This window comes from Macrotis lagotis, chromosome 7, assembly GCF_037893015.1.
Source record: "Macrotis lagotis isolate mMagLag1 chromosome 7, bilby.v1.9.chrom.fasta, whole genome shotgun sequence".
In the NCBI taxonomy this organism is placed as follows: Eukaryota; Metazoa; Chordata; class Mammalia; order Peramelemorphia; family Peramelidae; genus Macrotis; species Macrotis lagotis.
Window position 1 is genome coordinate 67,019,340 of NC_133664.1, and position 16,234 is coordinate 67,035,573.

Consider the following 16,234-nt stretch of genomic DNA (forward strand, 5'->3'; position numbering starts at 1 on the left):
AATAAGTCATCTTAGAGTAAGTAAATAAAAGATGACAATTAATGAGTGACCTTGCTTCTAACTACTGAGAGTGACTTCATTTTGATGCTCTAAAGTTTGTGTTTGAAAAATCTCACACTCAGGTCTACTCTGGTGCCCCATCATGAATGTCAAAGGCTATGCCAGTGGATTATAAACTCTTGTTGGTCATCATGCTGAAAACATTTTGAATACAGCTCTTCCCTGGAAACCATTGTCTGCCCTACTATAAGGGCAAACATAGTAAGAAGAGAGATATTTAATGCTATCCACATAATAATTCAATAGTATTAATAGGAAGGCAGATGGTGGTCACTAGAGTCAGCCTTGGAATCAGGAAGATCTGGGTTCAAGTCTTACCTCTGTCACATATTAACTATGTTTGTCAGGCAATTCTATTAATCTCCAGATTCAGTGTTCATTTTACTACGACACTGCTGGCATATCCTCCCCCCCCCCCTTTCAGAATGGGAAGTTGAGATATAATCAGGTTAAGTGACTTATTCAGTGACCAGCTTTAAATGAAGCCCTTTTCCATTAGAAAAGACAAGTAGCTAGTGCAAAGGATACAGACAGACCTTGTGTCAGGAAGAGCTGGTTCAGATGCTTACCAGCTGAATGATCTGGGCAAATCACCTAACCTTTGTGTGCCCCAATTTCCCCATCTGAAAAAGGGGGTTAATGAAACTGCCTACCTCACAGGGTTTTATGAGAGCCCAAAGAGATCACATTTGTAAAGTGCTTTGCAAAACCTCAGTGTACCACATAAATCCTAACTATCATTATCATTATTAATCTTTCAGTGCCCTAGGAAATTCTTTATAAGTTACAGACTAGTTTGTCTGAGTCAGTAGAGACAGTTTATATATGAGAAGTTCCTTACACTGATGAAATCACAGGTCCAGACTAGAAAAATTTAAGGTGGGGGGAGTTTTCATACAGCCAAAGACCATCTCAGAATGAATTAACTTGGAAGAGCAAACAGAAAACCAATTCACTATAGTAATTAAAGTTTCTTTCCCAAATCCAAACACTTAAAATCTTTAAATAATTTAAAACTGTAACTTAAGGAACTCAAATAACTTTTACATATTTCAGTTCTATTTTCATCATCAAAAATCATTTTTTTTGGTGTGGTGCCTGCTGCTCATGGAGGTGGTAATGATGGTGTAAGGTCGTCTACGACTCGGGGAATTTTCTCTTGTTTGACTCTGCCATGTTGTTCTCTTGATGTTCAGTCCAAAGTGGAATTCTTGTGCCTCGGTTGAAAAGGGGAACCATGCAGTGCAAATGGTTCATGATCCTTCTACCTGCCTAGCACTTTTCTGGCTAGAGGAAAGAATGCTGGGGGAGAAGTGAGTAGTGTGAGGGAATGCAAATCTACTCTCATCCTTCCAGGAGAGGAGGACCCTCAAGGGCCAATGCATTTTGTTTTCATGGAAGCAAGTAACAATAACAAGAAATGCTGATTACAAAGTCTTTTCCATTTTACAAAGTTCTTTATATAAGTGATCTACTTAGGCCTCCAAACTTTCAGTGTTAAAGAAGCTAGAGGTGGTCAAGTTCACCATAGTAAATGACAAAGACAGGTCTTGGACATAGGTTTTCTGACTCCAAATACACCTTTTTTTTTTTTCATTATGTCATCATGGTGCTTTTATTTCCATTTAGCAGAATGAAAAACTGAGATGTGGTGAGAGTTAAATGATTTATTCAAAGTTGTACAAGTAATGGAGGTACTCTGAATGAAACTTCAATGCCTTCTCTCTCTCTCCATAATGAATTGTACTATCCACAAATTCTTCTGATTGCATTTAAAACAGGATTTTTAATGTGTTAAATGACTGGTAAATATTCAAGACTCAGATAAATAACTTGTTTAAATATGAAACATTTTATGATCCATTCATAAAGTCCCAAAATGTTGGCTAATGTGCCTCATTCATTCATTTGACAAGGATTTATTAAGTGCCTACTATATTTCAGATATTGCACTATACACAGGGGAAAAACGTGGAAACAAACAGAGCTTGTATTCTACTGGGGGGGGGGAGAAATGGAACATAGCTAAGTAATGCAAAGTAATTTTTGGAGGGAAAGGACACAAAAAACTGAGAACACTGGGACAGTCTGCATTTAAGACTTACTTTGGAGTTTAGCTTTAAGAAACTAAGGGTTTCTAAGAGATGGAGGTGAAGAGGGAGGGCATTCAGATATGGAGGACTGCCTATGGAAAATGAACAGAAAATAGCAAATAGGTCCATTTGGCTAAAATTATGAGTGCATAAAGGGGATTAATGTTCAACAAGTCTGGACAAGTGACCCCGAGGCATGTTTCAGAGGGCTTCAAATAACAAAGGCATTTATATTTTATTTTAGATGCAACTGGGATCCATAGACGCCTTTTGAGCATTGGAATGATAAGAGTCAGACCTATATATTAGAAATATCAATTTAATAGCTATAGGGTGGGGAGAGGAGGGTGAAAAGAAGAGGAAAGGACAGGACAGGAAAGGAGATGACTGCTAGGGTAAGCTCACAAAGGAAATGGGAAAGGATGGAATAAAAGATGCAAATAGAGTTGGTGGACACAATTCAGAGACCAGAACCAAGATGAAGCGGATGGGATATTTTGTCAAGGGATTTTGAGATGTAAAATAGAAGGGGGAATAAATGGAGTTCATAGTAAATTGCTTCTATTTTCTCATTAAGGTATATTAAGGAGGAGGAAGAAGTAGGTAATGCTAGAAGCTTGATGAAAGAAAAATGTTTTAGCTAGATAATCATTGTTTTTGTTGTTCAGTTATTTCAGTTATGTCTGACTCTTTATGACTCATTTGGGGTTTCTTTGGCAAAGATTCTGGAGTGGTTTCCCATTTCCTTCTCCAGATAATCAATTAAGGAAAACCCTTGCTTCAGTAAGGGGATGAAATTGCATATTAGATAACATATGCATTAAATACTCTCCTTTTTAAAAAAACATTGTGTTAACAATGGAATCTGATTTTGGAATAGACCAAATATTTTCTAAGAATATCAATAAAATAGAAAATTTAAAGACATGGAAATATTATACATTTCATCTGCATATAAAATATGTACAAAATCAAAATCAATTCCAAAAAACAAGATAATTTCAGAGAAATCAGTAACAATTATACTTTTTTCTTTTTAGGTTTTTTTTGCAAGGCAATGGGGTTAAGTGGCTTGCCCAAGGCCACACAGCTAGGTAATTATTATGTGTCTGAGGCCGAATTTGAACTCAGGTACGTCTGACTCTAGGGCCAGTGTTCTATAGTGGCCACTGTGCCACCTAGCCACCCCCTAGTAACGATTATTCTTCATGAGTCCTTTAATAAATAAAGTAAATGCTGTCCAATAAATATTACTTGTAATTAATTTTTCATGTCATATTTTAAATAACATTAATTACTATCATTTTAAATTAGAATTAGGTAAGTCCAATGGAAAATTATAATCTCTTAGCCAGAAGTTCTCAAGTGCCTGGTCAAAAAAGAGGATATTCTAATGAAACTGTAGATAAGCCCTACTTCCTAAATCTCCTCAATGGCAAGACAATAGATACCATGAGATATAAGCCATTGCAGTCTGATCATTTGCCTTCCCTCCCTCTTCTCCCAAGTCTCCTATTCCTGGCACAGGCATCACCACTTTTCTAGTCATGCCAGTTGAGTTATCCTCTACATTTCCCTCTTTTCCCACCTCTTATATACCACCAATTTTCTCATTTCTCTTCCTTCAACATCTCTGGCATCTGTCCCCTTCTCTCTCCTCAAACCACAACCATTGTGGTCTAGGTACTCATCACCCCAATCTGAACTGTTGCTATAGCCTTCCTTGTTGGTTCCCCTGTATTTGGCCTCTCTTCTCTCCAACCTGTCCTCTATTTGGCTGCTGAATGATATTCCCAAGGCTTAGGTCTGACTGTACCACTTGACTCCCCCTCCTCAAGCAGCTCCAGGGGTCTCTGCTGCCTTTGGGTTAAAATAAACCACACTGATGAACACTGAAGAATCTACAGAATCTGACTCCAATTTCCCTTCAGAAGCTGATTACCCATTACTCCTCAGTCCCTCCCCTTACACACTATGTTTAAGCCTAAATGCTGTTCTTCCTAAGCCACATTCTATTTCTTAGTTCCAGGCCTTTGCAAACGCAGACTGTCCCCCATGCTTGGATTGTTCTCCCTCTTATCTTTTTGTTTCTTAGAATCTCTCACTTCCCTTGAGGCTCAGCTCAAATGTCATCTCCTTCAAGAGGTTTTTCCTTATTCTTATGTCTTTAATTCCCCGAATCATAGGTATTCTTTTTCCACCTACATCTTGGAATACTTGTCGGTGCATATGATGTATTCCTCTATTAGAATATAAGCTCCCTAAGACACCAGAAAAATTACCAAACTGTATATATATCCTTTGACCCAACCATACCATTATATGTCTATAGTTCTATCCCCCAAAAAAGATATCGATGAAGAAAATGATCTATATGTACAAGATTATTTACAGCAGCTCTTTTCATTGCAGCCCCAAATTAGAACTAAAGGGAATCCTCCCATTTGGGGGGGGAATGACTAAACAAATGATGACATATGAATATATTAGAATATTATTGTACTATAACAAATGATGAAATGGACATTTTATGAGGAAGCTGGGAAGACCTCTAGCACTGATACAGCATGAGGTGAATAGGAATAGAGAAATAACTTTTTCAATGACAAAAATATTATAGAGAAAAACAACTCTAAAAGACTTTTGAACTGTGAACAATGTATTGATAAGTCATGAGTCCAAAAGAATGGAGATGAAATAAGTTACCCACATCCTTACAGAGAGGTAATGAATTTAAAATATGGAAAGAGAGACATTTTTGAACATGGTTACTATGGGAATTGTTTTGCCAGTGTATATATAGATATAGATTGAAGGATTTGTTTTCTTTTTAACTTACTTAAATGCAGAAAGGGTAATAAGAATGGCAAATTAATAAATAATAGTTACTTGAAAAAATTTTAACATAAACTCTGAGAAAGGAGAAACTGTCTCGTGTGTGTGTGTGTGTGTGTGTGTCTGTGTCTGTATATACATATATATGTAAAAAAGAGAGAGAGAAATATAATTTTTATTGCTGGAATCTCTTATTTTGGTTTCCCCAGTGCTTAGGAAAGGTACCAACAAGGCTACCAACTAGGATCCCAGATATGTTAAACCAGAGAGTTGTTCTGTTCAGGACTCAATCTAACTGAGAAGAACTCTTAGCTATTTGAAGGAAAAATATGGGTCTCTATTTTTGTTATGGGATTTTTAGCTGAATGTTATCAGGTTTGAACATTTTAAGAAGTCAAGAAGTTTACTGGACAGAGCATCGAATTCGGAGACAGGAATACATGAACTCAAACACCATCCCAGATATTTCCCCAGAGTCTTCTGGGGAAGACCCTTAACTCTGGGTTTTAATTTCTTCATCTGTAAAATGAGTATATTGGACAAGATAACCTTTAAGGTCCTTTCTGGTCAACCTCACTCTACTTTGATCACATCAAAGGGTTAAGTGGATAGCTATAAGCATGTAGACAAAGTTGTACAGACAAGAAGAGTCCTGAGCCATCATTTTGGCCCAGTCCTAAGAAAATGAAGCCAAACAAGTGAGCTCCCAGCAACTAGCCCCACTCAGACCATCATATGGTTTTTGATGGCTATAAATGTTAAGGGTCTGTGGGGCTTTATTCTAATGCAGACAAGGGGAGCTGGATGCTCCAGTTTAGGTGAGCAAATTTCATCTTCTTTTGACCACTATCATCATGAGAAGTTCAGATAAGTCTAAAATAGGGAGTTGTTAAAATTTCTAGGAATTAGAAACTCCAGAATTCCCTATACCTGTCTCTTTTTATCCATATCTCCAACTCTTCTGCATGAATGGGATTATTGCTCAGACCTGTTTCAAGCTAGAATGTATATTATCAATTTAACTTCTCTGAGTAAGGATATTCCAATTTGAAAAGTGACTATTAGGCATCTATTCATGCTACAGTATATAGAATGTGTGCCACCTGGTGGTGATGGAGAGGAAGAAAAATGAAAAGGCCTATGAAAATTGATGGATTTTGACGACACAACCTGAAAATGAGGTTCAATCTAAGAGGCAACTGAGAAAGCTGGTACAGTAGGATTTTTGAGGAAAAAAAATGATTGAAATTAACTACAGAAAATAAACTTGTAAATATATAAAATTTAGGTCAAACATTGATAATTTATAACAAATTTTATAATTTCTACAGAACTGAATCTTTAAAATGTATAAGGATGGCATTGTCCTAAGTTTTAAGGCAATCATTATGGTTCCATTACATCTAAGGTACTTCCCATCTACCCTGTATTTATCGAGAATGTTCTGATTTATCTATCTTCTTCTCTAATAAGCTCCTAGGGGATAAAGATGGTATTTGCCTTTTCTTTGTATTCCCAGGGTTTAGATCACAGCACAAGCAAATGCTTGCTAATTGATTTATCTTATAAGAAAAAAATTAAACTTTTTCTAAATAAATTATCCAAAAAATTTTGGTTGAATTTCAAATATTATATTTTCATTATAATCATTGATACTGAATGACTATATATACATATATGCATATACACATAGATGACAGAAACATAGAGGAAGAGATCTATAGATACACAGATAATAGACATGTATTCTTCAATTTCTAGGGGAGTACAAATTTCAAGAAATTAAAGGAATTTTTTTAAACCAAAATTTTGAAAAAGGAACAACTTTATGATGGGTGTGATCAGAATTTTGGTTTTGAAAATCTGATTTCAGATTTCAGTACTACATTAAGGATATAGGAAATTGAATAGTCAATCCTCATTTCAGGAGAGTAGTATATTTCAAAACATCATTAAATATTCCATTATTTTTGGTTTTGTTTTTTAGGTTTTTTGCAAGGCAGATGGGGTTAAGTGGCTTGCCCAAGGCCACACAGCTAGGCAAATAATAAGTGTCTGAGACCAGATTTGAACCCAGGTACTCCTGACTCCAGAGCTGGTGCTTTATCCACTGTGCCACCTAGCCGCCCCAAATATTCCATTATTTACATTAAGATTTTTCTTATAAGTTTTCATATGACTTTCTTAGGGGAACAATTGTGGTCAAGACTATATTTCTTTTCCACTGCTTTAGCTTCCCAGAATCCTTTCAGCTCCCTACCTTAATTTCCTATTATACTGGTGGTTTGATCCAGAACAGACCTCAATGGTTTGTTCCTTCCTTCCTTCCTTCCTTCCTTCCTTCCTTCCTTCCTTCCTTCCTTCCTTCCTTCCTTCCTTCCTTCCTTCCTTCCTTCCTTCCCTCCCTCCCTCCCTCCCTCTCTCTCTCTCTCTCTCTCTCTCTCTCTCTCTCTCTCTCTCTCTCTCTTTCTTTCTTTCTTTCCTTTCTTTCTTTCTTTCTTAGCTTTTACAAAGCAAATGCGGTTAAATGACTTGCCCAAGGTCACATAGCTAGGTAATTATTAAGTGTCTGAGGTCCCATTTGAACTCAGGTACTCCTGACTCCTGGGCCAGTGCCCTATTCACTGTACCACCTAGCCACCCCTCTTTCTTTCCATCATACTTTACTACAGGCTCTGTCCTACACAGAATGGGAGGATGACAGTTCGCCTCATTGTTGGTGCCATTAACTGAACTGATTAGAGGTGAAGGGATTCCTTCCCCTGATTTCCTCCTCTTTTATCCAAGCTCTGAGAGACGGGCCTAAGAGTATTGGTTTCTGTTTGTATCATTTGTTTTTTTTTTCATTTTAACATAGAGGAGTTCATCTCCCCACCCCAGATTGGTGACCTTGGCACCAGGATTCCAGGCAGAGAAACTACTAAGAGTTTTTTTTATATAATCTGTCTCAAATCCATGTCTCTCCTTTCTAATTACACTCCCATGAGCCAGCCAGCTCAATACTAGATTCCCTCTCAAAGCCTCAGTGACCCAGACTACAAAAATCAACCCACAGTACCAACATGGCAGCTCTCTAGCATATCCAAAAGTAACTTTGGGCAGAAACTTGGGCTGGTATGCCGTGAATTGCCTACACTGGGAGGTGGTTAAGACCCAGCTTCCAAAGACTCCACTATCAGAAAAAGACTGAAATTACCAAAGATCTCAGAAAAGAAGAAAACCCCCAAACTTTGAATGTAAGCCTATAAATCAACAGGAAAAACATTAACTACAGAAAGAGATACGGCCTCCAGATCTAGTAAATGAGTTCAGGCATTTATGAATAAATACTTTGAGACAAAGGAAAAAGATCCAACTCTTAATGAGAGTGAGGACTCTGTAGATTTTTGAGGAGACATGGAACACTCTGTTCCTGACCAGTTTAAAAGAGAAATAAGAATTATGAGAATAGAATTTACAGGCTACACAGCAAAAATAATGGGCAGAATATAAAAGCGCGAATCTGCAATGGCAACTCTCACCAAAGAAACAAAGGAGAGAACAATAGATTGAGAAGGAAAATACACAGAAGTGAAAGACAATCTGGAAGAGAAGCATAAACATTCAACTTGCAAGAACTCAAAACAATCACAGAACCTCAGAATTACTGGGGGGCTGGGGAGGAAGGAAGTTACTGGGAAGGAGCAAAGACTGACTAATGTAGCTCACACCTGAATAGGAAACCGGCTACAAAATTCCAAATGAATGGTCTTAGGGGCAACCTAGCATTTCCTGAGGCAGCCCTTTCCATTTTTTGGACACTGATAGTCATAACAAGATTTTCCTTATATAAAACTTAAATCTACATTTTGCAATTTTTATTACTATTTACTATTTTACTAATTCCACTCATTTCTGCCCTCTGGAACCAAACAGAACACAACAGTTATCACATCCCCCCCAGAAGTCTAGGCTGATAGCAAGAGGCATGGTTCACATTCTGGAGCTGGCCAGAGGCACCGCCCTACCTAAAAAAAGGTAGGGAGCTGATGCAAGCGATAGAGGCAGGAAGATCTGACTTCAATTCCTGTTTTAGATACCTACTCACTGTGTGGCTCTGGGCAAATCACTTGACCTGCCTGGACCTTGAGTTTCCTCATCTATGATATGTAGCACTCAATCTCACAGGTTGGTGAGAATCAACTTGCAAATTACAAAGATCTATGTAATATAGAGAAACTTCAAATCACAAATCTATGAATGAGGAGAATATGTGGTATTAAATTTCAAAGATGGTGGATTCAAAAGTTGAATATATATGCATATGTATGCATATATTTTAAATTGGATTATCCATGCCCTTTCCTAACCTTTATGAGAACAAATAACTGATTTGATGACTACAGTGGATACACAAGACTTGAGCCAAGGCATTCACAACATTATGAAGTTTTAGAATTAGTAACTGAAAACCAAATACCAAAATTTAACAGCAGTTTAATTTTTGAGTCTTCTTGCTTATTTAAAGCCAATTTTTAAAGGGATGGCATACTTTATATGCCATACTTTATAAGGAGTTCCACATATAAATATTAAATATGCATTTCTCACCACATAAATGCCTTCATTTTGTTGATACCTTAGTAATTTAAAATTGATAATTCCATTTCATTTTCAAATTTGGTGATTTAAAAAAATCAAGCCATAGTTGAAAGATACTTTGTATGTCAGATTATATAAAAAATATTTTGGTCAAGTGGCAAGGTTTTTATAATTCAAAGGGAGGCATAACTTTGAATATAATATTGCAAATCAGATACTTTATTTTTGAAAAATTAATACCCCATTCCTACAGAATGGTCCCTAAACATAAAGAAAAGGGGAAGGAGGTGATGGGGAAAAAAGTCATTCTTAAAATTACATTTTTTATTACAAGATTTCCTGATTCTTGCTATTGGCTTCATGAATTATGACTCCGAATAACCATCAACTATCAAGTCCCTCATTGCCTTATAGTATAAAAATAAAAGAAATATGGTGTTGTCATATGATCCTGAAATATACTTTTGTAAAGGAGTCTCTGTTATATTAGGAGACACATCAGTAAAAATCAGTTGAATTCTTTCAAAACAATCTTTTTTCCCCCCCTCAGTATAAGTGATGGTGTAATTTTTAATAGCTATTCAGTCACTATAAAGGTACCTTTCATTTTCCAAGCCAAAAGCATCTATTCAATGACTAGATGGTCTCTGATTTATAGAAATCTCAGGGTTCATATAGAGTAACAGGAACCATCTCTGTCTGCAAGTTGGCTAACTTAGTCTTATTCAAAATGCAAGGAAAAACTTTTGTTGAAAACTAAAAAGAAAAGGTTAAGTCTCCCTGTGAATTTAAAAAAAAGACAATGATTAAAATGCCCTCAAATCAATACAAATATTCTGTTTTTGTTTTCTTTTTAATAATGGAATATAATAAATAGATTTTATTTTTATTCTGAATTCATTTTAAAAGGATTTTAAAGTTAACTAAATTGACCAATTAATAGGAAATGGTTAATTTATTAATGCCTTCCTTATTATTCTTTCAGTAAGGAGCATCAGATCATATGATATTAGACCTAGAGTTGGGAAGGACCTCAGAGACCATCTGGGCAAGCATTTTACAGATCAGGATCTTCAGGTCCTAGTGAAATGACTTGTCCAAGGTCACATGGGCAATAAGCATTGGAGGCAGAATCTGAACCCAGAGTCAACTTACTGGCTCCTATTGTTTCCTGTGTATTTATTTCAATGCTATAATAATAAGTTCCAGATGAATAATGAAATAGACCTACAATGTTCATATGCATTAGGGTTTTACAGGCTCACCTTGATTTAAACAATTACAATTAAGGAGGTGATTGCTCACTCTACAAAAGCATCTACCTTGGAAGAAGTTTTAGGACCTTTTGTAAAGGTCCTTTCGTGTGTTTAAAACACAACTAATTTTAGAAAAGTCCTAATTACAGACAACTTTCCAGTAACACATCTGTTATGTGAAGTAATGCGTATCTGCATCTGTTAGCCAGGCGGGGACAAAACAGAATGTTCATATTACATTTCTAAGGATAAATTTAGCATTGCTCAAAGTCAGCTTTTTGAATGACTCCTGGAGACTCTGACTGTTTCTTACCTTGACTGCTCCATTCTCATGCATGATGATGCAGTTGTTGGCATCCTCAGAGAGTTGGTACAAGGCCTGGGCCGTGGCTCGGTGGACATTGGTGTCTTTAGATTTCAGGTACCGGACTAATGGAGCCACTGCTTTGTGTTCTCCAAAGGCAATTCTATTTCTGCCCCACATACAGCAACGAGAAATAGCTTCAGCAAGATGCCTTCTTAGTTTATCATTATTCTGCCCAGGGAAAATGGACATATATTACAATAGCACTGGGTTAGGGGATGTTGGCTGCTTGGAGGTTCGTGCCTCAACTGGTCCAAAGTTATTTATTTTTTTTTAATTTTAAATTAAATTAAATTAATTTTTTAATAAATTAACAATTTATAAACAAAAATTTAAAATTTTTTTTAAAAATTAGAATAGCTTTAATTTTCAGGTTTTAGAAATATTTTACAAGTATATAGCTTCATAAAGGGCAGCTCGGTGGCACAGGAGGGAACATAGGGCTTAGAATCAGGAAGATGCATGAGTTCAAATCCAACTTCAAACATTAACTAGCTCTGTGACCTTTGGCAAGTTATTTTTACCCTGTCCCCTCAGTTTCCTCATCTGTAAAATGAGCTGGAGAAAAAAATGGCAAATCATAGTATTTTTGCCAGGAAAACCCCATGGGGTCATGAAAAGTCAGACATGACCAAAACAATCGAACAATAATATAGCAGAGAGTTGCAGTCATTGGTGGGGAAAATCTCTAAACAGAGAGATGAAAAGAGAGACCAGGAAGAAGCCTTGGGGGGCACATGGGTAGCTTAAGGTAAGCTTGTACTCCTCTCTACACCCCAATGAGATATTCACATAGAAATTTTTAAAAATATAGAGGTTATTAGCAACTTTGCTTTTAAATAAAAAGGCAGTGTACTCTTTTGCAGTATATATATATATATATTATATCTATGTGTGTATATTATATATATAATATATATTTAAAGTAATGGGGGGAGGTAGAGGAAAAGGTTGAAAATGACAGTAAAAGGAGGTTTGGGGAACAATCAGAATTTTAATCTTTGAACCATAGACCCTTTGGGAGAAATATGGGGGGAATAAAGAAATATCTAGACTTTTAGATAAAAATTAATTACCTAATTGAATGTAAATATTTGAATTATGAATACCACCAAGTTTTAATTATTTATAGAATCAAAGACTGCCAGACCTGAAAAGGGGTGATAGAACTAGAAGCTGATGGGATCCCAGGAAGCATTTGATCACTTTAGAGATTGGACAACTGAGGCTCCCAGGGTACTTAGTAACAAATAATTGTAGATCACATTTATGTAGTGCTTTATTGTTTGTAAAATGCTTCATACATAGTTTCTCCTTTGAGTTACCCAAGGTCACACAGGTGGTGGGCATCAGGGGCAGGCTATGAATGCAGAGTCTCTGACTTCCAGATTCAGTGTTCTTTCTACTCTTAGAGATCATTTAGACTATTTAGCTTAGAGATCATTTAGCCAAACCATACATTTTTAAGATGAGGAAATTAAGACCTACAGTAATTAAAGGATTTGTGCACGGTTAATGGCAGATTCAAGGTCACAGATCACAGATCTCTAGCTTTTTCTTTCTTTCTTGGGGTTCCTTCATTTTCTTACATTATGGCTAAATTCATTATGTTAATATTCATTATTTGTATTATCTGTAGAATTCATTTATTCAGGTCAGAATTTTATTAATCATCTCACCTATGGTTATGGGGGGGCGGGGAAACTGAAACAGTGATTTAATGGGTATAGGGAAGAACTTCCAATGATAGGGAACAGTATCACTAGGCAGTTTATAGTCTTAGTTATCTGGTAAAGGGATTTGATTAGGATCCTATAAGCAGTAGAGTTGAGGCTTAGAGAGTTAAGTGACTGCCCCCAAGGTCATATCTAAACCCAGATGTTTCTAGCTTCAAGTCCGGAACGTTTTCCATTCTAACTGAATGCTTCTTAATGTATCAAATCATAACATTGCAAGTGCAGAGCTAAAGAATTCTGAGTTTTTATAAGGGTCCAGTAAAAAAAAGTGTTTTTATTGTTTGCTAATACATTTTATGTATGCCAATACATATATTAAATTTGATTTTTCTGGTACTGTTCTAATAAAAACTGAATGAACAAATGAATGAATGAAAAGGCATTGAAGAGCTTGCTATGTGACAGCACAGTCCTGAGGATGATTGTTGCAGCTGCGACTGCTGATGATGACAATGAATGATGCTGCTGCTAACAACAATGATGTTGATGATGATAGAATTGGCATATCTCTTTAAGTTTTGCAAAGCACTTTATGTCTGCCATCTTATTTGATCCTCACAACAATGCTAGGAGGCATGTGATAATGTTATTATAATTTTATAGATGGGAAAACAGGTTGAAAAAGGTTACAGGACTTGCCCAAGGTCCCACAACTAGTGTCTGAGGCAGGATTTGAATAAGGTCTTCCTGACTCATTGTACCACCTGTGCATCACTTAGTGATCAGAATATAAATATAAGCCTTTTATTCCAAAAAGAATTTTGGGTATGATTTCAGATAAATTAATCAAAAGAAGGGATTTATTTTGTTTATTTGGTTGCTTTGTATTCAGAAGTTCTACATTTAAGTTTTTAGGGTGAAAGAAGGAAATAAAATTTAAGTACCTTCCATTGAGCATTTTACAAATAGCTTATCATTTGATTCCCACACTATGAGGTGAGTGTTCTTACTATCTGCATTTTACAGTTGAGGAAACTGAGGCAAAGTGAAGTGTCTGAGGTCACATAGCTCACAAATTTCTGAGGTCACATTTGAACTCCTGTCTTCCTTACTTCAGGCCCAGTGGCCTCTCCACTGCGTTTTCCTTCCTGCCTCTAAAGAAGTGGGATTTCATTTTTAATAGTTATTGATATGATTGGATACCCCAATGTGACTCCACTAGGGCAATATGTTACAATGAAGGTGTTAATACTTACTGTATTTGCAAGTTTAGACAATAAAGGGATGACCCCATGATCTGTTATCACTGCTAAATTTTCTTGATCCTTTGCTATATTGGTGATCGCTGCACATACACTTGCCAGGACCTCCTGGTGATCTGATTTCAGTAAGTTGACCACAAGCTCCAGGCCACCAACAAAGGAACGAACCATTTCTCCAGCATCCTAAATGAAAATGAAAATCAATGTTTATGGGTACAATGACATTAAAATTTTAAGTTAGAGATATATATTTTTGGACAGTATAAGAGGGAAGGAATCAATTTACTTTAATTTTCCTGTAACTGTTATGGTTGTTAGTAGACTCTTATATTTCAGTACCTGCACACAGTCTTTAATGTGGGCACTCCTACATCAGATTGGAATCTGTAGGACAGCTGTCCGTGGCTTCCCACAAATGCTTTGCAGAGAAGTTGCCCAACATATTGAAGGTCTTCCTCCACATGTTTTTACATTTCATGGTGATTTCCTGCTGAAAACTCATCTTTTTAACACTGATATTCAGTGATGCTATATGATAATGAGTCATGAATAAATACCACAATCTCCAAAGAATCAAAACTCTGAGTGATCAAAAAGATCATGTAGTACCACATAGGCATAAGGGAGTAGCCCATTACACCATCTATGAATTATATTCCTGAAGGGATAGATCTGATTTTCAGATTCTTTCCCCTCTCCCAAGGATTTCAGTCCTCTAAGAGTTGCCTGAGGCACTAAGAGAGCGAATGAAACCAAAGTGTGAGAAGTGGCTTGAATCCAGGTTTTTCCCAATTCTAAGTACAGTATTTTATCCATTACAATAGAAATTTCAAACATCATGGCAGAAGCCTGCTGCAATACTCTTGAGTGGCCCAAATCGACCAAAATGTCATTGGGAAATAGTTAATAAAATAAATACAAATACAATAAGCATAGATGACATTAAGATGTAGTTTTCTAAGTCAGTCTACAGCCCACAGGATCCCCATGTACAGTTTAGTGGATCCTGTTTCTATTTGAGTTTAACACCACTGCTCTGCACTATGCTTCTCTTTTATAGGAAATATGATCCAGGAAATATCTAAAAGAAAAGAAGATAGTCCAATCAAGCAGCAAGAGTCAATGAAAGAATCCAGAGAAAGAATTGTGGAGTTTGAACAAAGCCCAAAGACTATTAGCTTCAATTTAGGGGAAAAAAAAACCCGTTACCTTATTATGTAATTTTGCTATCTCTTTTATTTTATTTTTCTTCCTTAAGGATATGATTTCTCTCTCATCATATTCAACTGAGATCAATGCATACCATGGAAACAATGTAAAGACTAACAGACTGCCTTCTGTGGGGGGTGGGGGGAGGGAAGCAAGATTGGGGGAAAAATTGTAAAACTCAAAATCTTTCTAAAAAAATAAAGTTACTATAGACAACATAACAAAGAATCAATGACAGAGAGTTGCACTAGAATCCACAAAATTTTAAATGTAAATTATTAATACGTAAGAATGGTTGAGTACTTACTATGTATAGTCTATAATTATACAAATTTACAATTATATTATAATTGAAATTTTAAAGCTTTATATTCTATAAATATAAGAATGCTACCTCAATATCAAAAGGCAAACAACCAAAGAAACCAAACCAAGTGAAACTAAAATATGTCAGCCACAAGAACAGAGAAGACAGGAAGTCAATTAGCTATAAAATGACAGATGTCTAGCTACTGATGCTATGATACAATGAAATGAAGGTCTGGTGGCTTCTAAAGTTCACATTTACCATGAATGGACACCTAACCTCAATCTTAAGCATCAATAAAATTTCTTCTAGTTGAGGCAATGTATCAAATCTTAAAATTTTTGAGAAAAGGTTAAGCGATTGAAACTGGTTAACTCTTTTCCTTATAATACAATTTCCTCTCATTTTAATATTTTAAATTTATTAATAATATGTATCAGTGAAGCTATATCTAGAGATATAACCTGATATTCCATGGAGAAGTCAGGTGGTGCAGTAAATAGAAGACTGGACCTAGAGTCAGGAAGATTTTTGATCCCGAGTTCAAATCTGGCCTTTGTCACTAGCTTTGTGACTGTGGGCAAGTCACTT

At 36.2% G+C, this 16,234-nt stretch overlaps 1 protein-coding gene across 4 annotated transcripts in view; it reads right to left on the bottom strand.

Moving 5' to 3' along the window:
• The window catches only part of ODAD2 (outer dynein arm docking complex subunit 2), a 202,334-nt gene that overhangs the window by 35,765 nt on the left and 150,335 nt on the right, over positions 1-16,234 (bottom strand). For all 4 annotated transcript variants that reach the window (XM_074193049.1, XM_074193050.1, XM_074193052.1 and 1 more), the window contains 2 exons: positions 14,122-14,310; positions 11,139-11,360 (listed from right to left, as the gene is read on the bottom strand). In XM_074193049.1, coding sequence (XP_074049150.1) covers positions 11,139-11,360; positions 14,122-14,310 — 411 coding nt within the window. The remainder of the gene's footprint in view (positions 1-11,138; positions 11,361-14,121; positions 14,311-16,234) is intronic.